At 41.1% G+C, this 27,671-nt stretch overlaps 1 protein-coding gene across 6 annotated transcripts in view; it reads right to left on the bottom strand.

The window, feature by feature from the left end:
* Positions 1-935: 935 nt before the first annotated feature.
* RCBTB2 (RCC1 and BTB domain containing protein 2) overlaps positions 936-27,671 on the bottom strand; it is a 38,347-nt gene continuing 11,611 nt past the window's right edge. For 4 of the 6 annotated variants that reach the window (XM_032610992.1, XM_032610995.1, XM_032610993.1 and 1 more), the window contains 12 exons: positions 26,789-26,839; positions 22,332-22,487; positions 21,965-22,115; positions 19,573-19,739; positions 18,644-18,802; positions 18,419-18,526; positions 17,221-17,363; positions 12,701-12,891; positions 12,060-12,186; positions 10,190-10,329; positions 5,741-5,871; positions 936-2,197 (listed from right to left, as the gene is read on the bottom strand). In XM_032610992.1, coding sequence (XP_032466883.1) covers positions 2,057-2,197; positions 5,741-5,871; positions 10,190-10,329; positions 12,060-12,186; positions 12,701-12,891; positions 17,221-17,363; positions 18,419-18,526; positions 18,644-18,802; positions 19,573-19,739; positions 21,965-22,115; positions 22,332-22,487; positions 26,789-26,839 — 1,665 coding nt within the window. In that variant the 3' untranslated portion in view covers positions 936-2,056. Of the gene's footprint in view, positions 2,198-5,740; positions 5,872-10,189; positions 10,330-12,059; positions 12,217-12,700; positions 12,892-17,220; positions 17,364-18,418; positions 18,527-18,643; positions 18,803-19,572; positions 19,740-21,964; positions 22,116-22,331; positions 24,153-26,788; positions 26,840-27,671 lie in introns of all 6 variants that reach the window. The other 2 variants (XM_032610991.1, XM_032610996.1) reach the window with 2 other exon arrangements.

Genomic DNA, 27,671 nt, shown 5'->3' with positions numbered 1-27,671 from the left:
TAGAATCTTGAATCTGTATTTTGTAAAAGTTTCATAGATTATTCTGTTGTGCCCAGAGATAAGCAGCACGGAGATACAGAGCAGTGCAACCTACACATAACAAGCTTAGAGGAAATCAAGATAAAACTCCACCCACCCCTTCTTACTAACGTGTACTCTGGCAGAGCAGTGACCTGCTGGGGAGTCTCATGGAGGGTAATCCATTTTTCATCCCTAAATAAACTTACCTGTTCCCTTTGGGTGGTCCAGTATTTCCATGAAATGAGTTCATAAAAGAAAAAGGCATTGAGGAAATTCAGAAGACCCTGTCAGAAAAGGGCAAGAAAGAGGAAGAGGAGGTTTGGGAAGACTCTGTAAAATATAAAGGCTTTTTGGTCAGTGACAGCGAGCATAGTGGGCTGAGGAGAACGAGTCGGAAATGAAGCCTGTGGACGTCTGACTGTGAGAACTGATGGCGACTGGTAATACCCAGGCCTCAATGTTTCTTTGCTGGAGAGAACAGCTAACCTACTAAAACATACAGACAAATGGTGTAAGGCTATAACATCTTACGGAAGAAAACCAGAACGAACTTTTTGGCCAACCCAATAAAATAACAACTACTACACAGTTCCAAAAATGGGATTCTGATTTAGAACTGGAGGCGTCGAGACTCCTCTGCCTCTACCAGACAAGGTCTGCAAAAACAGATAAACAAAAAGAAACTAAGGATTCAAAAGTGACCTCACCAGGAAAGAACATGGGCAGTCACACGAACAGTTGGTTAGAATTAGCTGTTTAGAAGCCTTTTGCGTTTTAGGGTAGGCTTCGCCATGATGCCTTGTCTGAGTACCTGCTTTAAAAAATAAGCTTATTATCAAATGGATTTGTGCATATCTAAGAGACATAAGGTTGACAGAATCTTGCTGCTTCTGAAGAATGAAAACACACACACATTTGTTCTATTATCTGCAAATAAGCACTTTATTATCAAACGGTTCAGCATCAGAACAAGGTTTCCAAAAGAGGTTTGTTTCCCTCCGTAGTATCGTATTGTGAAAATACATGTTAGGAGACTCTACATGCTACATCCTACTCCAGTTTCTCATTTGTAGTTAGGTAACTTGATCTAAACAGTATAAATTCATCTCACTAGTGCTGTCCATGAAATGTAAGCGTAGTTCCTTTTCGGCTAGTACTTTATAATTACACTGTGCCAAGTTAAAAGACCTGTTTCATAGTGACATAAAAGTCAACTACAAGAAAAACAAAATCGTTTCTACTTACAGAGGCAAATCTCGCTTAACACAGAAGTAAAGGACATTGTGCAATTATGTAAGGCAAATGAGCCCAGAAACAACATTCATTCAAAGATAGGACACTTCTTATTCGATAACCCCGTGTGAGAAATTAATGACTCAGAGTAAAGACAGAATTAAAATTAGCCCTTGGGTCTTTGACAATTTAATTGCTAAGGCCTTTTGTGAATTCCAATTAACGCTCTAAATTAGCCACTATTTCTCAGAACGATTTACAGAAGAATATGAGCCTCAGATGTTTTAAATTTGTTTTGTGAAAGTTATTCCTTCATCCAGTATCCCACAAATAAAGCTGTTCTCCGGGCGTAATTAAGATTTGTATAAGCTGAGTGCCTTACTCTATGCAAGGCACTGTGCTGGATGCTGCAGGTGTGGTAGTGACAGCATTCCTTGTCAAGCTATCTATGTGGTATCAGCCTGTTGAATATGGAAATTTGGCCAGAATAGCATATACTTAGACCCATGTACCTACCAAAAGTCTCCAACTTAAGTGACCCGAAAGAGGAAACAGTAAGTATAGTAAGATATTTCAACTTTTTTCCCTTGAGCTTAGTCCCATCTGATCAGAGAGCATTTAATGCCTTCTCTCTAGATTGTGGATTTCAAAAGGTGGGGAAGACTGACCACCATCCTTCTTTTGACAGAACATTAAGTATTAAGCCAAATGTAGCTCATCATAAATACTATTAAAGAGAAATTATTCTCTGGCTTTTACAGGGAAAATGGAAATGCTAAAAATTCTTTCCTGCAGGTGAGAATTAATTTTTAAAGGCTCCAACTCTGCTTGCTTTGCTGATAAAGTTCTTCAAGAGATCATGGTCCATTTCTGCAAAGCCTGACGTCTGTGTTACTACAGTCAAATGGTTTATGCAAAACCTGAAGCAGAATTCTTCTAAATCCTAGGAATGACAACAGAAATTTAACAAATAAAACAAACAAATTTGTTTTAACAAATTCACATATCCCAATGCAATGCAACATAGCACAAAAACTCCTAAAACACATAGGCAAGGAAAAAGGATTTGATGGCCAGCAGAAAGCAATGGGACAGCAATGCCTAAAGAATAGCTGTAAAACTATATAGCTAATATGAATCTATGCTTGTAAAAATTTAAATAACAAAGCATTCAAGTGCCTCCACACTAACCAATGCAAAAAATGAGACTTTTTCTTCCCAGATAGGCACCTAGATGTATTGTTCATTCCACTTTCAATGTTTATGCAGAGTACGACATTCCTCTTGTTTGTCTGTTTGATAAATATTTATTTATTGCATGAATGCATTGAGTAAATTGTTTAAAAGATTTTCTTTATGTTGAGCCCAACACTCCTCTTTTATATTCTTCTAGGGGCTTAAGTAGTTTTACCTGTAAAGAGTTTGTGAGAAAAGCTTAAGCCATAAACAGTCATCTTGGGAAATGCTTCTCTGCAGTGTTAACAGGCCACTGCTCTTTCCTTTACAAGAAGATAAAGGCTGGGATGATTAGATTTCATCAGATCACACATAGCTTCTATAATCTGAAGTGGGAAAATGCTTTGAAGAAATCACGACTTTCTGCTAAGAGAAACTCCAGAGTGGTGATTTCTGGCTTACTGTAATGTACACCAGGCCAAAAAATAGTACTGTAGTGATTCTCTTGATTAGATCTGCAAACCTGAGATCAGAAATAAGGTGGCTGGACACTTTTTTTGGTCTGAGAGGAATGAGAGCTGAAGTCAGGCCAGCCTGCGGAGACTCCGATATGCCTCAGACCCGGGGCTCTGCTGCCCTCCTGACGCAGCTCCTGCCAGTCTCCTTAACGTCTTTGCTCGAGTCTCCTTCTAAGTGAGACCTTCCTTCCGTCCCAGACCACGACTTAAAACTTCAGCTTTAATCTCAGCCTGCCCCCCACTGCCCCATTGCCCTTCTCTAACTTACTTTTTTGTATCACTTATTACCACCTAACAGACCATATATTATATTCGTCATCTATTGCCCTCACCAGAAAGTTCCAGGAGGGCAGAGATTTTGGTCTGTTTTGTTCACTTCCTGTACCCTTAGTGTCTAGAACCACGCCAGGCACTTAATGGGCACTCAGGGAATATTTGTTGAATCAATGAATAAACACTGCTGATTTTGAAATATGGGGGCAATAGAGAATTGTAGTAAAATGTGTGGTTTTGAAATCTGTCCAATACTGGATTGCATTCCAGCTTTACAATTATTAGCTTACTAAGAATTTACTTACTCTCTCTGAGATTCAGCTTCCTCATTTGTAAACTGGAACAAATAATAATAATATATATATTCTTAACAAGGTTCTTTTGAGAACTAAACGAGAGATGAACTGTGCTTCAAATAATCCCTGGTGTGTATTAATTATGTTTTAAGTGTAGTCAAGCATGAGGGATAATTTGCTGAAAAGGTCCATTTCTTGCTTATTAGAGTCAGCAAGTAACAATACTAGTCAACTCAAATACACTGTTCTTTATTTATAAAAACTTTTAAGTATACATTGAGCCTATTTTATTTGTGGTCTATTATACTAATTTAGGGTACCACACACAGACAGCCTGCAGTAAAATACAGTGCCTCTACAGGCAAAGTTGGACATTCATTAAACAAATATTTAATGAGCACATACTATGTGTCAGGCACTATCCTAGGCACTAGGGATATGGTTGTGAGCAAAACAAATTCCTTGCCATTTGCTCAGGGAGCTTGCTTTCTGGAAAACAGGGCTGAATGGTAACCATACAAATAATTCACATAAACAGGGAATATGAAAAAGTCCTGGACATTAATTCTAGTTCAGATGGAAACACTATATGCCCACAATCTCATCATCTGAGGCAGCCCACCAGAGTCCAGTATTATCAGCATGACTTTAACAAACTCGTGAAAAAGCACAGTTATTGTTCGGCCATGAAGCCTTCTGCCTATTGTAAGTGCCCAAAGTATTATTACCTTGATGAAAGACAAACATTCACTATGCTTGTAAATGTCAATGCTTCAAAGTGGGTAAGATTTTTTTAAATGTTAAGTGAAAAAAATCTAGTATTTAGAAATATATATTAGGTTGGCCAAAAGGTTCGTTCCGGTTTTTCCATAGGATGTTACAGGAAAACCCAAACAAACTTTTTGGCCAACGCAATACATAACCTAGGAAAAAATCAGAAGGACCTGTATGAAAATGTTAGCGTCCTCTGGTTGAGGAGTCATTTCCTTCCTCATACTTTTTGTATTTTACAAATTTTCTTTAATAAGCACATTATTACTTATATAAGCAGAAAAGAAGTTATAACCTTTTTTCTGCCCACGACTAAAATGTCCCTGTTTTCTGACCAAAGGAAAGGATATCCTTAAGGAAATCGACTCCAAAAAGTATGGCCTGTTTCCTAAAGATTTAACTCTAAGACAAGTTTTCTTTCCTTTCTTTATTATCAAAACAATACATGGTCACTGTAGAAACTTCAGGAAAAACAAGCAAAGATAAGGAAATAAAAATCATTCACAATCCCACCATTCAAAGATAACCACTGACTGTATTTTTCAGTCTTTTTTCCTATGTAGATAATAAATTTTGGTCTTTTTAAATTCAGCCATTTTTACTTAAAAAATTTTTTTTTACTATTTTTATTTAAAAAATAAAAATAAATATACTTATTAAAAAAATAGGAGCACAGTTCTTCAGTCAATGATATATGTTGAATAGTATTAACATTTTTTAGTTTAAACAATCCTTTCCTGTTCACACTGACTTTTTCCAATTTTTAAAAATTATAAACAACACTGCAGGAAACATCTTTGAAGCTAAAACTTTGTCTGAATCCATGGTTACTTCCTTAAGATAAGTTTCTATAACTGAATTCCTTAAAGAATTACATTTTTAAAGCTTTTAATACATATTTTACCAAACAGCCCCCCAGACTGATTATACGAATTTGCATTCTCCTCAGCAGTTTAGAACACCCATTATCCTGAGCCTATACTATTTCTAAAAATAGACTCCCTGGTTTGACAGCTGAAAAATTACACCTTATTTTCATTTATATTTTTCATTTGTTCATAAATCCATTTGGTCCATTTTCTTCCATCAAACTGCTCATGTTTTCTTTTTGTTCTTTTTAAGAATTATGTATTAACTATGGTGAACTTGCTTCGTGATATTACAAATATTTTCCCCAGAGTATCATTCACTTTGGTTTTTTCTGTTTATTTTTTTGTGTATAAACATTTTTGTTTTTTCGAGATCAGATCTATCAATCCTTTCTTTTATGGTTTCTGCCCTTGAGGTCCACCCTAACTTTATATAAACATTCCCTTATATTTTTTCTGGTACTTTATTTGTATACCTCAGATCTTTAATCTACTTAGACTTTCTTTTAGTTTAAGGCATGAAGTAGACAGCTAACCATTTCTTCCAGAAGGTGAGCTCCTTGAAAAAGGACGCTCTTCTTACCTGAGCGTCATACTTCACGGCGGCCGAGAGCAGCGCGATGGCATTCTCCTCACAGATTCCTTGCTTGATAGTTTGTTGGCAGAGTTTTTTCAAACGATTTTCTCTATAAAATGTAGCCAAATCTAGCAATCCTGGTGGAAAGAGAGGTTTCTTAGGGGAGTGATCTCAAGCACCCTGATTTAAACTCACTCAGCCTGTCAGAGATGATTTTGAATATAATCCTCAGTGAAGGGCTGTGGAAACAGAGACTTGGGCTTACTCTGCATGTGGCTCTACCTGAGAACGCAGCTGCACTGAGCGAGTGCAACACACAAACAAGCAGCTGTGGGAAAACAGGAGCGAGTGAAAATGGCCCGAGTCTTTTCCTTAGAAATGCTCTAGTTAGCCCTCCCCCTGAATTGTCAACACTTCTCCAGCAGCATTCACACGTGCTGTAATAGTGCCCATCTTCTTCAAAAAGAAAAGAAATGCCTTTCAGGCCTCCTGCGACCCTGCCCCATTTCTCTGTTCCTCTCCTGAGCGAGCCTCCTGGGGAGAGAGGTCTCTGTTTTCTGTCTCTGTTCTCTCACCTCCTATCCTCACCTTAAGCAGAAGCCCAACCCCTCTGCTCCCTGACACCACACCTGCGATTGTCACTAATGGCTCCCATGGTGCCAGATCCAAGGGGCTCTCCTCTGATTTCATCTTACTCAACATTTACACAGAATTTGATGGGGTTAAGGATGCTCCCCTTCTTGAAATGCCTTGTTACTTGCTCGTGTTTTCTTCTCCTTCATCAGTTACTCTTCAGTCTCCTGGCTGGACCATCTTTCCTGACTTCCACGTATCTGAATGCCCCAGAGTTCAATATTCAGATTCTTATTTCACTTATTTCCCTAAATGATCTCCAGCCCCTCAGTTTTAAATACCGTCTGTAAAAACTGATGATTCCTGTTATATTATCTGTCATCTGCTTTCCAATAACTCAACATAGAGTGATTTAGATGGTTAAGTTAATTTTAATCTACCCCAAGGGATACTATGAAGCACTCCAATCAAGAATGGTTGGTCAGGGCTTCCCTGGTGGCACAGTGGTTGAGAGTCCGCCTGCCGATGCAGGGGACACGGGTTGGTGCCCCGGTCCGGGAAGATCCCACATGCCGTGGAGCGGCTAGGCCCATGAGCCATGGCCGCTGAGCCTGCGCGTCTGGAGCCTGTGCTTCCCAACGGGAGAGGCCACAACAGTGGGAGAGGCCACAACAGTGAGAGGCCCGCTTACCGCAAAAAAAAAAAAAAAAAAAAAGAATGGTTGGTCAGTTTGCATTTGAAAGGCCCTTATCAGGGGCTTCAGTTATGGCTACCTAAATCTTCATTAGAGGATGTGTTAATTAGCATAAAGAATGCTACAAACACTTTGTCACTGGTGAAATGAGTGGCACTCAGGCTATGTAGCTTGGCTAGAGATACTGTGAGGGTGCCTTTGGCCCCTGTGTGATTGGGGTTCAAGCACCATGGGCTCAGCAGTCCCACTACACCCTTGGAGTGGTACATTCGCTGGGTCTAATTCAGTCCTGGTTGCCACCTGATCAAAAGGCTAGCTGAATCCTGATTCTAGAATATTGTCACGTTTACTTCACGTAAAGGTTATTTTACAATAACCTTTCACGGAAGGTACTTCATAGAGGGCTGAAAGGACAGAGAGCCAGGATTTCATCAACCTTACAACATTAACTGTTTTTATATCTGCTAATAAGTTTTGTACATGTGGTAGAATTTGGTAGAAATTTCTACTAAGTTTGGTAGAAACTTGCTTTCACTATAACATGACAAATATTATCAAAATTATAGAAGAAAGGCCTATGGCCCTCTGAAATCTTTTGAAATCTTGAGAGTCGTGAATGGCCCGATTGTTTTTGGTCAGTTCTCAACAACTCCCAAATTCACATCAACAGCCCCACACACTCTGAGCCATCAGACTCCCATATGCGTGTACTCACAGGTACTGCCCTGAGCCACCACTCCAGGGGGCCCAGATCTGCACCCGTTCTAGGCACCCCCCTCTCCACAGGCTGGACAAGGAGCCAAGTGCCCACTCCTAGACCACACTTTGTGCTCCTGGGACCCTGGGGTTCCCTGAATAATCAGCCCTGAAGCCACATATGTCGGTATTTCCTCCCCTGCAGACCACGTGCAGGCCCCCAGCGCCCAGGGGTGGCCGGGGGCGGGGGTGGACTGGAGCACAGACATGCAGGCTGGGTGCCCACACACCCCTGGGATGCAGGATGTAACCGGTGGTGGGTAAAGAAAGAGGGCAGGTCCTGAGCTGGAGGCCAGAGGCCTGTCCTTCCTGTGCCACTGTGTCCTAGCACAGAACTCCACGAGTCCTACAACTCTAAATTCCAGCTGAAACTCCTACCTGGCCTTTCAGTTCTTGATAAGGTATGTTTTTCAAGGTACGAGGATTGAACATATTTTATCTGAAGCTTTTTAGCTTGACATATAACTTTCCATTTTTAGACAAATGGTGCATAGGCTTCCATTTAGACTCTTGCCCAGGGCCCTGCAAATGTTAGGGGCAGGCCCATAAAAAAAAAACCTGCCACGCAGACATCTAAAAAGCAGCTCAAACTCCTTTGATTTTTCAAACTCAAGAGCAAAACCTGGTGCTCTCCACACTCAAGCCAAATACCTCAGAGCAAGCATCCTTCTCTCTTTTGCCCTCAAAACCCACAACCCATCCACCAACAAATCCTGTCAGCTCCCTATTTAAGATATATTCAGAATTGGATCTCTTTCAACACCTCCACTGCTAGACCACCCTAACCCAGGGCACCACCATCTTCAACCTCAACCATTACAGTTACTGATCTTTTAAAAACAAATCCTCTCACCCCTGGAGTATAAGCTGCTGGTGCCTCTCCCTTCATATATGCACAAACCCATTCTCCCTTTCTTCCAAAATCACAGACTACGTGGCTGAGCCATGACCATCTAGAAATAACCACTTCCCCCAACTTCCTGTGCAGCTGAGTTAAGGCCTTGGTTATCTCTGGTCCATGGTTTAAAAGAAGTGGGACTTCCTTAACCAACACTGGGATTTGCCCTTTGTCCCTTGTCACTGTCCCTTCCTCCATCCTGCTGCCTGTAACGCACATGTGGTCTTGGACATGAGTGCAGGGGCCACACCTAAGGATGCCTTGCACTGTATCCCTATGTGACAAAGAGAGAGAAACTGTCGTTTAAGCCACTTCCTTTTTTCATTTTACTGCTAAAGCAAATCCTAAATAACGCAACCCTCGTGCTCAAAACCTTCCAAGGCTGTCCATCACGCCAAGAATAAAACTCGAGCCCTTCACAGTGGCCTCCAAGGTTGTACCTGGTCTTGCCCAGATCCAGCTGCCTGGCCTCAATTCCTCCGACTGCCGGTCTCATTCTCTCCCTCCAAACCACTCGGGCCTTCCCCCTTCCCCCTCTTCCTCCTCCCCTCCCCCTCCCCCTCCTCCATGTGCTACCTGTGTTCTTGTCTCAGACCCTTGCACCTGCTGTCTCCCTTCTTTAGAACACTCTTCACCTGGGCGTTTGCATGCTTCCCCCAGCTCTCTGCTCAGCACACGTCCTCACAGAGGCCTTTCCTGACCTCCCAACTGACTGCTTTTATTTCTTTGTTTAGGGCTGGCCTCCCTCCTCCCAGCAGCAGCTCCACAGGAGCAGGGCGTCGGTCTGTCTCATTCATAGATGCAGAGGGGAGCACAGCACACAGTGGGCCCCGGGCGCTCAGGTAGTGTGGGAGAAAGGAAGGAAAACTATAAAACTTAAGAAATCAGACTTTTGTTTACCTGAGGAAAATTAAATGCTGATCTGGTAAGAAGTGTTATTGGATTTATACATGTAAAATGAATATTTAATTGAAAGATTTAAGAGCTGAACTCTCTTCAGTTCCTTACAGAAGTAACTCCTTAATTCTTCTGTCCCGTGGGCCAACAATACTGCTGACAGCTGTAAACTGAAATTTAGTATGTTTTCACCTTGTGCCCGCTGGACGCCCTGTGTTGCTTTCCTACCATCAGTAAACCTGAGGTGCAGTGATGCACCAGATCACAGTGGGTTGTCCCAAAGGGACAGTCACAGTTATGGAGACCAGCAGGGCTGTCTGTTACGTGCATTTTATCATTTTTATAATGTAAATATCTTGAAGGCAGCAGCTGTGTGGTAGCTAAAAAGTCGTGTACAGTATCTAGTAATTCAGGAAGAATGGCACCTGTCCCACAGTGCTGATGGTTTCATAATTCATCCATATCTCATTTTATCCATCCAGTCAACCTTTGTGTGAAGTGGGAACAAGGGGAAAGCGTTTGGGTTCAACACACAAAAAGAGAACTGCTTGTGTGATTACCCTCACGGCCACTTCCTTCTAGGCTCTACACGAAGCACCTTTCTGCCAATCTCTTGGTCAAGTCTGGTGGCAATTACCTACAGCCTCCTCGGGGGACAGGCTGATGCTGTCTGTGTACAGGTACTCCAGGAAGGCTCGGTAAACAGGATATGAAAATTCACTCATTTCTACAATATCGTCCTCACTGTCTTCCAACGAAGAGCGAAAGTGCTCACACCTGAAGGAAGAAAGAAGCATGTCAGGTCCTGGCTTCTGCGCAAGAGCCCATGACCTTCCTGAGGAGCGTGTGCTCGTGGCGGTTAAAGAGGAAACAACTAACACGGAGAAAGGAGAAACACAGCACCACGCAACTTCGTGTCCTTGCCTGGGCCCCTCGCTTCCCCTGCCGGCCGGAAGTCTGCAGTCGTCTATTCGACAAGGCTACAAATCCTAACCTGCTGCGGGGCGGCTGCCTCTGCGGCCACGAACTCCCAGGGGCCCTGCCACACCATGTCCACGGAGCAGCACTTATAGAAATCAGGTAGGTTTATTTTCATAAACTCTGAGTAATTTTGTTTCTTCTCCTCCTGTTATGAGTTGAATTGTATCCCCAAAATTCACATGCTGGAGTCCTAACCGCACTATAACAGTATTTGGAGAAAGGACCTTTACAGAGGTAATCAAGTTAAAAGGAGGTCATTAGGGTGGACCCTAATCCAATCTGACCGGTATCCTTACAAAAGGGAGGATTTGGACACAGGGAGAATGCCGTGTGAAGACTGGAGTTACGTTGCCACAAGCCAAGGGCTGCCAAAGACTACCAGCAAACCACCAGAAGCTGGGACAGAGGCATGCAACAGATTCTTCTTCAGAGCTCTCAGAAAGAACTCATTCTATGAACAACCCTGATCTTGAATTTCTAGCCTCCAGAACCACGAGAGAATAAACTTCTGTTGTTGAAACAGATTAGTCTACAGAACTTTGTTACGGCAGCCCTAGCAAACCGTAACCTCCCCACTTCTATGAAGGTTTATGGGCTACAGTGAGAGTGAACAAATATTGCACAGCCTGACCTTACTAAGAAGTGAACTTGAGACTAAAATGCCATATTGAGTTTGTGATTCATTGAAGTAGGATTTAAATATCTGTTACACAGCAGCAAAATGAATTTCAAAATCACTATGCTAAGAGAAAGGAGCCAGGCAGAAAAGAATGCATATTGTATAATTACATTTACCTAAACTTCTAGAAAACGCGAACTAATCTATAGTGACAGAAAGAAGATGAGTGCTTGCCCCAGGGCTGGGGCCTGAGGGATCTTTGAGGGGTGATGGAAACGTTCTGTGTCCTGATTTGGGGCAGTGGTTCCCCACGAGTATACGAAATGTCAAAACTCCTCAAACCGCACATTTTAAATGGATGCAGTTGCTCAATAACTATACATCAATAAAAGTGATTTTTAAAAATCTCTGTGTTAGCTTTACTCCTGACCTTGTGGCTCTTCTCTTTTTTCAAGCATCTAAATGTTCAGTGTTAGCAAATGTAAAATGGATGGCTGGTGGGAAGCAGCCGCATAGCGCAGGGAGATCAGCTCTGTGCTTTGTGACCACCTAGCGGGGTGGGATAGGGAGGGTGGGATAGGGAGGGTGGGAGGGAGGGAGAAACAAGAGGGAAGAGATATGGGGATATATGTATACATACAGCTGATTCACTTTGTTGTACAGCAGAAACTAACACACCATTGTAAAGCAATTATACTCCAATAAAGACATATATTAAAAAAAAAAGAAAACAGAGAATACAGAAGAAATGCCACGTATAATGTGTTTTCCCCACTGCACGGCACGCTCATAAGGGCAAAAAGAGCCTTACCTTTGTTCAGAATCACAGACGTGCCTAACATAGTTCCTTGGAACTAGAAAACAACAAACATATTTATTTCAATTCTTGGAATAAATGATTCCTTACCTAATTTTGAGAAGGACTTTATGCGCATAAATGTACTTTCCATCCACCAGAAATCTCAGGTCTGCGGTGCTGGGATTGTCAAATTCTCTCTTCAGGGACTCAGCCACGGTGAGGTGGCCGTCAGGTTCTGGGGGGCGGGGGGTGACACCAGCGCTTTCTAAGGAGGATGCAGGCCCAGCATGGCTCTGCTGACCCGAAAACACCAGTTCCCCAAATAACTGCCCCACTGAGCTATGCGCTGTTTTCCTAAATACAGATTCCCACTGCTGCAATCATTAAGGATAAGAACCTCAGACACATCTGCTTATAAATCTGGCAAAACAACTAAAGTCCCAAACCACCACACTAAATAAAATTTTTGCAAGTCTGAGTAAATATACCAGCTAAAAATAAAAGCTATAGTTTCCCAATCCCATCAGAAAGCAATCCAAAGGACTTTTAATTTAGTATGAGATACTGATTTCTAATACTTTTGAGAAAAATGAATCGATCCAATGAGTTCCCTTTCACAGGAGCTCATTAGAGGGAAATAAATTGCCTGATACTAGACTGAACAAAGTCTCACTATCAAAGAATGAAAACACCAGAAGTTCTCGTCCTAGCTTTCAGGCCACCACCCCGATGGACAGCAATCAGCTCACCCACGGACAGGAGGCGCCAGGTGACGGCAGGCGTGGCGAAGCAGGCGAACACGTCATCGGTGGAGGAGAAGTGGGTGAGGTGAGGCAGGGTCACCGACTGGCCCCGGCACTGGCCCCACATGTACACGTGCCCTCCCTGTGTCTTGGCTGCAGACGTGTGGGTAGAGTGGCAGGCCGCAATCTCTGTAATTCTAGGTCCACAAACACACACCAAGTAAACACGGTAAACAGGAGAAGAAACAAGGTGACTTTTTCTTCCCTTAGGTCTAACTGAATAAAAACAAAAACAAGACTTAAGACACCTAAGCTTCTCAACTGTCAGACACCCAACAGTTATTTATATGTAAGCTATGCCTCAGTGGCACTTATGTATCATGAAGGTCTGCTTGTTACCACTTCTAGCCAGTAGGCCCATAAAAATATGTACCATCCTGTTTTGAAATTCAAGTATTAATACAATCCAAGAGAGCAGAGACCAAAAACAAAGACCAAAAAAAAAAAAATGATTTAATTGTTTTCTTAAAACATTACTTACTAAAGCAGATCAGAAAGATTTGGGCCATCTCAACCCAGGGTCAATAAATATTTTCATCAAAACTTTACCAATTTTAGGGTTAAATGAAGCCTGCTGTGGGTCACCCCAACTCACACTGCAAACAGTAAGTGCAGTGGTTCTGACTCACTGGACTATATCATCTGGAACCCAAGAGGGCAGTGTTCTGGGATCAACCACATGTTAGACCCTATTTCAGTCAGTTCACGATCGATAGGCAGGTAGTTCTCAGAACACTTCCCAGTGGAAACCACTGTTTTGTTGAGTTGAAAATAATTATTTTCTCTCAGACTAAGCCACCATACAGAATTAAGGAAAAGAAACTATTTCCCCAAGTGAAGTACCATCTTGATTCTGTCTCGGGCAATGGTACCAGCATCCTCAGTGACTTAGGCTCAGAACTTCAGGGTCATCTTTGACTTCTCCCTCCTCATGTATCTCTTTCTTCAGAACATCCGCTTGACGAATAACAGCAATTCTTTCTTTGTAGTGCCTCCCATTTGCCACACCCTCAGCAAGCACACCCATACCCGGACCAACACAACGCGTAGGTCTCCCTGCCTCAGACTTTCTCTTCCAACCTAAATCGCACAATGCTGGCAGGTTAATGATCCTCCTGAAACACCACTGTCGTCACTACATTCAAACCTTCGTTGACTTCCCATAAGGCAAAAATCCAGACACATGGCCTTAAGGCATTCCCTAATTTGCCTTCCATATGTCCAGCGTTCTCTCAAATCACCTTTGCCCACACACTCTCTGTTCCAATCAACAGATGTACTCACTGCCCCTCAATGTCATTATGCACAAAGTCCTTGGTCAGGAATGTTCTTTCACACTTTGGGAGACCACTTACAATGACAGCCTCTCTTTTCCCTGATAACGTTCCATGAAAAATGTAACTGACTGGAACACAATTGTGTCCTTCTATGCTAAACTACTCAACATCAGGAAATCAAAATAACTTCATTCCTACATTCACTTCTGAAATGTTTACCATTAGCCTCCAGGAGAGGGGAACAGCCTTTGCCATTCATTAGAGGAGGTAGGACACTGCTTCCACAGCACAGGGGTAAAGGATGCAGGAAAGCTGGGAAAGCTGGCCCTCCCTGAGCATGGCCTTGGGGCATTTACCTGGAGCACCCAGTGCCATGCGGGAAGTCAGGGGTGGGGCTGAGGCTTGGCTGACTGCAGCAGCTGCTAGAGCAACCGAGAATGGAGAAGGTTTAGAGGGAACCTTCAGGTCTCAGCTTGGGACTCGACCATCAGCCAAGGCGCCCTGCCTTTGCCTGAGGCCATCTGTCCTTACATCTGATTCACACCAAGAAGCAAATGTGGAAGATCAGATTTTCCAGTCATACATGCAACAGACAATGACTATAAGCTGAGCTAACCTTTACTGTCAGGATGTCTGGCATATTTCACACTTTATTTTGTAGCCATTCTTAATGGAAAAAAATTACTATATGTTCATAATAAATAGGTTTGGTGTCACCTCGACGGAATGATCTGCAACAATGGCACAGCTTAATGTCTGAGAAGTACTAGACATGAAACAGCAGAGACTGAGACAGAATGCAAAACAGAAAGCGAGGAAAGAAAAAAGGTAATTTGTGAGGGAGGAGAATAATGGAGAAGAAATCATGATTATAAAAAGACCAGAGCACTGTTTCCCAATCCTGGTTCTGTAAGAGGCCAACACATGATTAATGACCTCAAGAAGTCACAAAATTCAAGGCAAAGTTAGTTTTAGATCAATCTAACTTAAACTGTGTTTTTAGGGAACTTTAAAGACATGCTGGTAAGTCAAAGTACTGAAAATTCAGAAAGACTGGGAATGACTGGGTTAGAGAAGAGAATCATTTTAATTATTAAAATCACTTCTATGTGAACATAAACAGTGTTAGCATTCCTCACCATAAATAGACTTAATCAGGTTTTTCTTGGTTGCTGTTTGAGCAAATAATTCCCACGTAGACAAATTTCCCCTTTCTGCTTCTGTGAACACGTAACCAAGACCTGACGACCCACCCCGCCCCAAGTTCAATCCTGTTCGTTCTGATTAGCCAAGCCTCCCCGTGATGGGCCCCAAGAGTCAGGAGTTCCCGAGAGATGAGTCATAACATATCTGCAAAGTTTCAGTCACTGAAAAGGGCGGGTAGGTGCCGAACAAGTCCCAGCAAACCTATAGGTTCCTCCCTTGCAATATTTGTGCGATGGAGAGCCTGCAAGCTCAGCAACCACCACCTAAAATTCAAGCACGGAAAACTGAGAAAAGCGGGAGCATCTCATTCAAAACATGCACCCCTGACATCCGTAGCCAAAATTGTGTTTACGTGGACAAGACCAAGTGTGCAAGTATTTAGCTATTTCTACTTTTTTTTACATATATAATTCAAAAAAATGTTTTGAGTTATGAAGTTTTTGAAAAAGACAGAAAGCAACAGATAACTCTCCAGTGCCACGTGCCCTGACACTCACATAACTTCCGGGCCCAGCTTCTCTGCCTCTTTTGCTCTTTCCCACTGAGCCGCCCTACAGTCCTGTCTGTCCCAGCGTTTGACCATAGTCAGGAGACCTGGCACTCACTCCGGGACTGTCAGGACCAGCGGCGCAAGGTGGGGCGCGTCGCTGGTGGGCAGACGGCAGCGGACTCTGTGAGTCCAAATAGAGGAGTTCAGTTTATTTTAAATGTGGCAGCACGAGAAAAATGGTAAAGTGCCATACAGATAGTCCGTTTTTATACCCATGTTACCTCTGATCCTTTAACACTTCTTTGCTATTTTGTCTAAATACCAGAAGTCCCCACTGACTGGATTTGCTAGCTGGAGGCATCTTTGTGATTATTCAAAGTCTCAAGACTGTCTCTTCTCTTTTTACTGAGTGGCTCTGAACCACCTTTAAGAGAAATGAAAGTAACATGGCTGCTTGCATCTCCTGTGTGCCTGCCAGCTCGTGACCTTCATTAGCTTTCCTCTTCCCCAATTCTTAAGGAGTCTAGGGTCTTACTGTAAGATATGGGGGAAAAAAAGGTTCTTTAACCAATTTAACATAGGTTAAATAAAAGTAGCCAGGTTCACAATACTCAAATGAAAATCAAGGGAGCTGAAAATGACCATTTGGTTCTTCATTTTCATTCCTAAATATTCCAGTAGAAACATATAAAAGAACTGCTACAAATGCAAAATAATTTATCCATATATTTACTTAAAATCAGATATAGCAAAAATTAATATGAAAAATGAAAACAGCAATATTAATTTCCACAATGATTTCAACCCTGGCCTAATAGAACAGATAATAAAATGTTCTTGTTCTGTGCTCCTGGGTCAAGCAATGAAGAGTGAAAAGGCAGTGATATAGCCATGTTTGAGAAATTTCAAGAGACTTTCAAAAACAGTAGGATAATCTGGGGGAAAACTCTGGATATGCTACTCACTTAATACAACAAGTGCACACAACTCAGTTTTAACTTTTTAACCGTTTTGCTCTGCTTCACAGTGATAGCCTGGGAGTTGAAGTAATGAAACAGCCCTATTCCAACTGGCAAATTTTATAAGTAGCTGCCCCCATCTGAGATACTTTCATCTTCCTAAACAATAGAAGATAGACCTCCAGTGTTATCAACTTCTTCTTAAGAATGTGAAATAGAAAACAATGAGAATGGGGGGGGAAAGGTCTTTTTTGAGCGAGAAGAATAATGCGGAAAAGCTGTTGGAGGTTTAGTCATTGTAGTTTGTGTAAAGTAGCTATTGGAAGTATAGATGAAATACGGGTATGTGAAAACAAAATATTTAACATCAATCAACTTGCCCCAAAATTCTAAAGCCAATTTTAAAAAGGAATGAATGGTCTTGTTCAAGAATATTCTAATACTAGCAGTCAATTGCCCATAATTCTATACAATGCCTAAGTTTAGTTTAATCACGAAAGAACACTGAACTTATTTTGAAAATGCACATATTACCTGTCCTTTTCCACAACAACAGGAGTAGGGTAGGACTGGTTACTTTTATTGCCAGTGCCCAACTGGCCATAAGAATTTGCGCCCCAAGCGTACACTTGACCTTCATCTGTTAATACTAACGTGTGTGCATAGCCACAGGCAACCTGGAAAGAGAAAAACCAAATCCACTCAGGCCTGAAAACGGAAAGAAACATGTTTCACAAGATAGGTTAAGATTCAAAAAATGGAAAAAAAAAAAAGGGAAGAGGCAGTCTGCCAGAGAGGCAGGCATTAGGTTAACCAACATCCCTCCAGGTCTAGCTTAGGCCCCGTGTGTGGTGAAAACTGCAGTGAGATCAACATGAGTCCTTCAGTGACAAAGCGTCCAGTTTATTCACCTTTAATACGGCATTCATTATGCTCACAGAGATCAAGGGGTGTGAAGTGAATAAGAAATAGACACTTATATTTTTTAAGAATTATTTTGTCCTTTTATTATAAAAGTAAAAGATGTTCAATGTGAAAAAAACATAGGAAAGTATAATTATGAAAGTCATCTCAAGATCAGGATTTTTTTCTATTTATATATAAATATAGAGATATGCACTGATAGCTTTTTTTAAAAGTGATCATATCTGTATAAGTAGTTCTGTATCTTTCTTTTTACTTAACATTGCATATAGCATTATTTCCCTACCATTAAAAATCCTTTGTAAGCATCATCTCTGTTAATATAAATTTAGTATTGATATTCATTTATTTGACCATTAACTTACTGTTTGATTAGGTAAATTGTGCTACTATTATTTGTTATCAATTTTTTTCTTTCTTTTTTTTTTTTTTGCTATATCTTTACTACACCTTCTGCAAGTCACTTTCTCTTTGGTTCCTTAGGATAATGCCCTAAATTTAAGTAGAATTACAGATCAAAGGGTATGAATATTTTTAAGGCTCCTGATACATACTGCCAAAGTTTCCTTGGAAAAGTTGATAAAAATTTACATCCCAACAGCTATGTATGAGAGTGCACTGGAAATATAAATTTTCTGATAAACATCTACAACTGAATTCAGGAAAAGAGCTTTAACCTTTACTTCAGTCAAGATAGCCAAGCAGCTTACCTTTTCATCCTGCTAAGACAACTGAGTTTTTAGTACATTGGTATCCTTGCCCCTGTAGCCTTAAAAACAGGCAGCATGTGAAGCAACAGTGGACATACCCGCTGGACACGAATGCCTTGCAAAGCTGCTACCCTACAGGGGGTTGGCTGGTTGCCGCTGCTGCCGAGTCCCAGCTGCCCGTTTCCATTGTAACCCCAGACATAGACCTGAGAGAAGATGAGAGACTCAATGCCCACGAAAGATGAAAAGCAGCATTCCATGTCAGTATGACACTGAGAAGGTAGACAGGCTTTTTTAAGCGACACAGAAAATAACTTTCTTACCTCCCCAGTGTTCACCACTGCCATCGAGCACATCTGTCCACAGGCTATGTTCACAACTACTTTATTCTGTAAGCAGCCAGTGACTCTTCGAGGGATCGGCTGATTAGCTGTTGATCCAGACCCTACCTGCCCGGAGTTATTGTAACCCCAGGCAAATACCTATTTGAAAGAAGAGATCAATAAATGAAACACACTAATATATAAAGTGTCTCAATTGGCACTTACGGTGCCTCATCTTTGCCCTCAAAGTGCTTGATAACCATAAATGCTCACAACACAGGCAGGGAAGTTTCCATAGAACGCATTCTTACAAAATGTATTACTTTATTTTTTTTTTAAGATTTTTTTGATGTGGACCATTTTTGAAGTCTTCATTGAATTTGTTACAATACTGCTTCTGTTTTATGTTTTGGTTTTTTGGCCACGAGGCACGTGGGATCTTAGCTCCCTGACCAGGGATCAAACCCGCACCTGCTGCATTGGAAGGCAAAGTCTTAACCACTGGACCGCCCAGGAAGTCCCAAAGCATATTACTTTATAAAATTTGGTTACTGGCATTACCTACACAAACAGCAATGATTATAATCAAATATCATATAATCCTTATAAAAATATCTACTTTGCTTCAGCCATATTTTCCAGCATTTGGGGATTTTTCTCTTTGCAAATAATCCCCTTGAGCATAGCAACATAGAAGTAACAATACATCCTTTTAAATTTTGCAGTTATAGAAATCCTTACTACACACTTCATAATATAAACACCATGACTATGAACTGCTAACAAGAGTAAGACTGAATTTGAGGTAGGTGGTTATTTTAATCAAATGATCATATTTCCAGGACTGCTACAGGAATCTATATAATGTACTGAAATTAAAATCTTATTGAAATCTTATGATCAGTGGGATTTATGCTGACTATTCTCACCTCTCCATCAGATGTTAGCACCAAAGAATGGTAAGACCCACAGGCCACTTCAATGACTTGTTTGTTTGACAAATTAGTAGAGATATGACAGGGCACTAGACCATGATTAGTTGTCCCATTGCCCAGCTGACTGTAACCATTGTGACCCCAGGTAAAGACTTCTCCTTCTGAAATAAAAAGAAACATAACCAACTTTCAAAACATCTATTCTTATATGAAAATATATATATTACACATTTCCACAAATGGAAACTAAAACTTCATATGCAAAAGCTAATCAACTTCCCTGTTCCACAAAACTCATTTTATAAAAGAATACATTTGGAAAGTTTAACTACATTCTACCTCAAAGCAACAAGATGAAATTTAAATGGATTCAGTTATAATAGCTAGAAGATAGGTTTTTAATAAACAACAGAGAAAAGGCTGCTAAGAGTAAGAGAAAAAAAAAAACAGATTGAAATTAGACCGTAAGGTCATTAAACTTCTCTGAACCTTAATTTCCTTATCTATAAAATGATCTCCAAGTTAATTTTTTGAATCTTTGTTATATTACTTATTGTGCAGTATAATACATATTCAGAAAAGTTCTTAAACTGTATATACACAGTTTTATAAATAATTGCAAAGTACACATCCATGTACTACCACTCAGGTCAAGAAATACAATCTTATGATCACCCCAAAAGCCCCCCACATATACATCCTGAATAACAGGATTTAGTCTTTCTTGGTTTTGAACTTAACATAAATGGAATAATACAGTATATACGCCTTTCATCTGTATTTTTCTACCCTATTGTCTCTTTGTGCAACATTCCAGATAATTTCTTCTGATCTACCTTCCAGTTTATCAATTTTCTCTTGCTGTGTTCAAACTGCCGCAAAACTTGTCCACTGATTTTTTCATTTTGATAATTATATTGTTCGTTTGGTTCTCTTTCAAGTCTTCTATGACCTCTTCAGGTATCTTCAAGCTCATTTTTTATTTTTTCAAACATAATAAATACAGCCATCTTATAAGTGGTATCTGGTAATTCTAGTATCTGATATTTAGTAGTGGTTTTTTGCTGTCTTTTTTGCAGGTTCTTATTCAGGGTGCCTTGTTTCCTTGTACCTGGTTATCTTTGACTATGTGCTACTAATTGCCATTGAAAAATTATTTTTCGATGGCATTATATTCCTTCAGGCCTAGAATGAAGGTACTTTCGTCTAGAAAGAATTTGCATTAACTTCTCTCATGTTCTTAAGGCACTTTAAAGGTACCTCTTTGATAAATCCAAGGCTTGAGATTTCTTGGACCATCCAATCTAAGGTGAATTGGAATACAAATCCATGGATACAATACCTCAGGGAGAGGTTTTCTTTCTTTTTTTCTCCTTGCTTTGCTCAGAGCCAAGGAATTCTTCTGTTGAGTCCCTTAGAGATGAAAGTACTGACTCATCCTTGCCCTGAGAATGTAGCCCTTTGTGGTCCCAGCCTAACATGTGAGGTCTTTGACTTGTGACCCCTTCACCTCATAAGTAACATCAGACCCAACACTCTTTTAAGTGCATAGGCAGATGGCTTTAAGGCAAAATTAGCTTCAAGGTCCCCTCTAACTTCTTAGTTCATACTTTCTCTTAAATATATTTGGTCTAATAATTCCTTTCTGCCTTATCAGTGTTTTGATGCTTTTAGAAAATTTTAAAAGTATATTTTATATAGAATTTATATTTGTTTTCAGTGCAGAAATGGTCTGAATAATCCAGCCTGCTACTACTGGCAACCAAAAATCCCTAAACCTTATTTTTAAAATGTGAAATAAATATACGAGAGTATTTATAAAATTTATTTTCCATTTAAAGAACACTAATAAAATGAATACCCAGCTTGAGGGAAACTCTAAGGTATGTTTTAATTATGTTGTCTTACAAGTCTGAATGCATGAAACAGCCATGAGAATATTTAATTCTTTATACTACTAATACCAGCTAGAGCCGTCAGTCACTGTTTAAAGTCCGGATCACAGAACGCTAACAGTTAGAGGGGATCTTGGAATCTAGCTTTCATTGCTCTTCTCATAGATCAAGAATCTCAAGTTCAAAAAGTCCTGAGTGAGTTCAGCATTCTAATGCAAAATAATTACACATATCAACAAAAGGAGTTCACTGGGCTTATCGCACTGTCATTCTTACACCCAAAGTGCCAGTAACTGCTAGATTCCATCTGCTACATTATCTTACTTTGATATTGATATTGATATTTCATATTGTCCAAAGCACAGTCAAGTTCCCAGGGCAGAGGCAGAAAGCCAATCAAAAAGTATGTTCTCAGTGTAAGGGGTGGTCCTAGTCTTGTTTCTCAACAAAGAAAGCTATGGCTAAAATTCCACCCTGTGTTCCTAGGTTACCTGCTGTTGCAAGGACAACATGTGGACCACTCCCATAGCTGAGGCAGGCAATTTTTTTGCCACTTAAAGAATCCAGTCTCCGAGGTTCAATGGTGCTCTGGACATCACCTAATCCCAAACAGCCACAGCAGTTTGTGCCAAGCACAAAAATCTGTGGGAAAAACCAGAGTTAGTTCAAGCAGTTCTATTTCTGACAAACCTGTACATTCAAACAGGCACAGTTCCCCTAGAGAAACTGCTTCATTATTTAATAAATAAGAATCTACTCTCCGTACATTTTTTTTACCTTAATTCCTTCCTTAGTTCCCCCAAGATCTTCAATTCAGCAAATCCATTACTGAAAATGTAATTTTTTCTTCAACATTACCTCATCATTTACTGTAGTATATAAAACTTCATTGCCAGCACTGCCAAAGACACAGGCCTGACGGACTAACTGCAGTTCTTCCTCAGAACAAAGGGAGAAAATGGGCCACTTTCCCACATCTAACATCTTCAAAGATGACAGAGTAGCCTGTACTGGCTGAAAAAGAATTTAAAAAACAAGTAAATAAAATAAATCTATATATATATTGACTAATAATAAAAAATACATTTTCTTTGCCCCCTTCATTTCTGTAGAAGAGTTAGCATTGGTTTGAGGAGGAACAAACCCTATCTATTTTGGGAACTGCCTTTACAAGCTTGACTGCTTCAGGACCGCTCTCACTGCAACCAAGAGCCAGGGGTCCTGGATGGAATCAGATCTCACCTATTAATTTTCCTCAAGGACACGGGAATCATACAAGGCTGAACTCTGGGGAGGTGAATGTCTGGCAAGCACTTTCAGTGTCGGTTATATCTTAAATGTAGCTCTGGAAACTAAGCTGCTTGCCAAAGCAGGAAAAAAGGGAGAAGACTGCTGTTTCATCTGCTGCCCAAGTCTTAGCAAAACAAGTCCTTGGGAAAGAACAATGCCAAAGGTGATACCAAGGAAAAAGTCCAGAAGGTTTCAGTTCATGGGTCAGTTCTGACCATTCAGTTTGAGCAACTGGTGGGTTCCCTCATCCCCCCACTCAGGTTTGGGGATTGGTAGGACGAAAACACCCAGAAAGGACATGTATTCGTTTGCTACAACTGCTGTAACAAAGTACCACAAATTGAGTGGCTTAAACAACAGAACTTTATCTTCTCACAGTTCTGGAGGCTAGAAGTTCAGAGTCAAGGTATCAGCTGGTCTGGTTCTTCCTAAGGGTTGTAAGGGGAAGATCTGTCAGGCCTCTCCCCTCGGCTTGCAGACGGCCCAATTCTCCCTGTGTCTCTCACATCATCTTCCCCCACATGCGTCTGTCTCTGTGTCTCAATTTCCCCTTTTTTATAAGGATACGAGTCATGCTGGATTAGGTCACCCTCATGACCTCATCTTAACTAAACAATCTGCATCTGCAGTGACCCCATTTCCAAAAAAGGTCACCTTCAAAAATAATGGGGTATCTCAGTCAATTTGCTAAACCAAAACACCATAGACTGGGTGGATTATAAACAACAAAAATTAATTTTTTATAGTGTTCTGGAGGCTGGGAAGTCCGAGCTCAAGGCGCCAGCATGATCATGTTCTGATGAAGGCGCCCTTCCTGGTTCAGAGCCAGAGCCTTCTCACTGTGTCCTCTCGTGCTGGAAAGCGCGAGGGATCTCTCTGGAGCCCCTTTAATAAAGCACTAATCCCATTCATGAGGTTTCTCCCCTCAGGACTTAAAACAATTCTTGAAGGCCCCACCTTCTAATACCATCACCTTTGGGGGTTAGGATTTCAACATATGAATTTGGGGGGGATACAATCAAACCCACAACAGGATGCATTAAGATCATGAGCATCTGCACTCCCATAAGAGCATTCAATGTGGACATGATAAAGCTGTTTTTATTTATTTATTTATGGCTGCATTGGGTCTTCGTTGCTGTGCACAGCGAGCGGGGGCTACTATTATTCGTTGCAGCGCATGGGCTTCTTATTGCATTGGCTTTTCTTGTTGCGGAGCATGGGCTCTAGGCGCGTGGGCTTCAGCAGTTGTGGCACACAGGCTCCGTAGTTGTGGCGCACGGGCTTAGTTGCTCTGCAGCATGTGGGATCTTCCTGGCCCAAGGATGGAACCTATGTCCCCCTGCATTGGCAGGCAGATTGTTAACCACTGCATCACCAGGCAAGTCCCTGGTGTTTAAAACAGATAAAGCTGTTTTAAAGAGAGCTTTTACTTATTTGCTACACTGGAAACATTTTTACTTACATACTTTTCAACTTCCAAACATTTTTAAGATTATAATAAGATGCATAAGTAGCCAACATGCCTATCAAATGCCATGTCTAGCCATTTCCCTCAATAATCGCCAAACTCTAGCTTAATTTAAAGGAACAAAGGATTTTCTAAGCCCTATCTTTCCCATCAGATATTAAATCAGTCTTACCAGATATATGTCTAGTAGAGAGCAGATCAGACTAGCTACTTGTTTTAGAAAGGATATTTGTGCTTTCCACCTTAGGAGTCAGGGGAAAAAATTATTTATTTATCCATTCATTCATTCATTCATTTATAGGACTTGGCTCACAAGATTATGGAGGCTCAGAAGTCCTATGTTTGCATTTATAAACTGGAGACCTAGGAAAGCTGGTGGAATAATTCAATCCGAATCCAAAGGCCTGAAAACCAGAGGAGACAATGATGTAAATCCCAGTCTGAGGGCAGAGGATGAAATGAGACGTCCCAGGTAAATCAGCGAAGCAGGAAAAAAGGGATGAATTCTTCCTTCCTCTGCCTTTTGTTCCAACCAGGTTCTCAACAGATTGGATGATGCCCACCCACACCAGGAAGAGCCCACCCATTTACTGCGTCCACCAGTTCCAGTGCTATTCTCATCTGGAAGCACCCTCACAGACACACCCAGAGACGATGTTTAACCTGGGCACTGGGGGCCCACTCAAGCTGACATGTAAAGTTAACTGTGTGAAGACACACAGTGAAGATGGAGGCAGAGGCTGGAGTGATGCAGCTATATGTGCCGGAACACCAAGGGTGCCGGGAGCCCCCAGAAGCTGCAGGCTTCTTCCCTCAAGCCTTCAGAGAGCGTGGCCCTGCGGACACCTTGATTTCAGACTTCTGGCCTCCAGAACTGTCAGAGAATAGATTTCTGTTGTTTTAAACCACCTGGTTTGTGGTACTTCATCAGGGCAGAAACTAATACTAAGAAACTAACACAGAGGGGAAGCAGTTTGTCACTGCTAACAGCATCACCCTCAGTGAGTGGCATAGCCTGAACCAGGGGAAGCTCCCCTAATGCCCGATCGGGCCACTTCCCCCCATGACACCACCAAACTGTAAGACCCTGCCTGGAGAATGATGTTTTCTATTATCTTTTGGGCAGCACCTAAGGCCACTGTGGGGCTAATGACAGAATCTTGTTCTGTTACCTTTTAGTCTAAGCTTCTACTTTAAATTACCCACCTCCTTATATTATGAAGGAATCTTACTTTCTGTGAGGTGTTCATTTTAATATTTTTTTTCTGATTTAAGTCTGTAATTTTCAGAAAGAACAATGTTTGGGATGTGGCATCAAATATTTCATGTAGATGTGCTAACGTGCCAGTTAAGAGTTCTTACATAGTATTTCTAATCTTCACAAGTGTAGGACATACACATTGCTATCCTCATTTTACATATGAGGAACCTGAGGGCCCGAGACACTGAGAAATATTCCAAGATCACCAGCTTCTCAGCGGGTAAGCCAGATTTCTTTCCACAAATTATCTGTTGCTAAGTAAAAAGTTCACATAAAAAGTGATAACTCCTGGGCTTCCCTGGTGGCGCAGTGGTTGAGAGTCCGCCTGCCGATGCAGGGGACCTGGGTTCGTGCCCTGGTCCGGGAGGATCCCACATGCCGTGGAGCGGCTGGGCCCGTGAGCCATGGCCGCGGAGCCTGTGCTCCGCAACGGGAGAGGCCACAACAGTGAGAGGCCCGCGTACCGCAAAAAAAAAAAAGTGATAACTCCTGGCAGGCCTAGTGTTTGCTTGCATTTGTAGGGCTTTGGCTGTTGTGCTCATGAAGTCCTTAATGAACAGGGCAGTAATGCCCACTGTGGGTTGTCTTCCTTCATGGAGCTCACAATTTAATAGAAAACAAATAATTCCAATATAACCTAAATACAACAGGTGTGAATACATTGCTTTTTAAATCTCTACCAGAAGGCTGGCTACTGGAGGTTAGTCATCAAAAATTCATGTTTCTAAGTCTGTGGGGAAACTTCTTCATAGGGAACCAATGACTTCATTTATGAAATGCACATGTTTATACTTTTTTGAAGTAAATATTTAATATCAGTCTCCAGGAATTGAGTATCTTCTCTCACAGAAGAAAAATACATTCTTCTGTCTGGCATAATCTTGAGCATATATAGTTATACACATTGTACATACTGTATACATATGTACATATATAGCATACATGTATACTCTGTATATATATATACATTGTATATAGTAAGAGTGTACATAATATAAGGATGCACACACTTTAGGAGCCTCAGTCACACCACAGCCAGCCTGCATGACAGCAGGCATCTCCGCAGAAGGCACCCAACTACCTCTGGGCCCAACTATTAAGTAAGGGACTGGCTGAGCAGAAGCCAAGAGTGGGCAATAAAAAAACTGTAGGGGAAAAAAAGCACTACCAGGGAGCAAGAGCTCGGCAATATACGTCATCAAGGTCGTGTCCCAGGAATCTGCATCCTAGCTTGGAGCCTCCTTCCTGCACCTGTCACCAGCATAGGTGAGAATTAACCCCAGGCCAGCTTACCTTCACTGCTTTGCTCACATCCAAGCCACCTCTCTCATCTTTCACTGGCATCTGTTTGGGAAATGCAAAGCGTAAAATTTTTTAATATTAGCTCAAGGAAAACATAATTAAGGAAATACATCTCCATAAAGTTAGAGACCAAGATGCATTTTATCGTTGCTTTGAGTGTGTGCTCCCCGTATTAACTCTGCTTCTCCATCCATATGAAGAACCAAGTGGATTATGATACTTCATTTAACTATGGACAACTATTAAGTTGTCACAGTTCAATTTAAAATACCGCATATAAAAACAGAATTAAAATTACATGTTGGGCATGCCTAGCAAAAAAAAAAAAAATTCTTAAAGAACAGCCGCCAACACCTCATGTTTTGAGAATTTCCGGGCAGCACAACACCATGTAATAAAGTAATTTCTTTGCTAATTCCATGAGTTTTTTATTTTACAAAATCTGTGCCCAGAAGAAAAATAATGAAATTTTCTATGAACATTCTATAAGACTTTCAGGTTCTATACATTGCTTTTGTAAGCTACTTTCCTACAGGAGCTCACAAATGAGCACTTCAAGTCAGCACGCGGCGATACTACAGTTCAGCTCAGAAGCTGTGCTGTTTCTGTACACTACGCTGGCTGTGACGATGATTTACGTCGTTTACTGAATTTTGACCGTATTTTATTTTTTTAAAAAGTGGAAAACAGAAAAATGAAAGTGAATGGTGGCAGTTAATATTAAGCTGTCAGCAGTGAAGAGCAGATATTTCGTAAATTTCATAAAAATCAACACGAGATAGAGGTGATGCGCATGCTGAAAGATGTGAAACTTTTAACATCACTTGGACACTGACCGGACTTAAGCTGGCTGACTGTAATATTCAGATGTGAT

Source organism: Phocoena sinus, chromosome 18 (genome assembly GCF_008692025.1).
Source record: "Phocoena sinus isolate mPhoSin1 chromosome 18, mPhoSin1.pri, whole genome shotgun sequence".
NCBI classification, from domain to species: domain Eukaryota; kingdom Metazoa; phylum Chordata; class Mammalia; order Artiodactyla; family Phocoenidae; genus Phocoena; species Phocoena sinus.
This window is presented reverse-complemented; position numbering and strand designations above follow the sequence as displayed.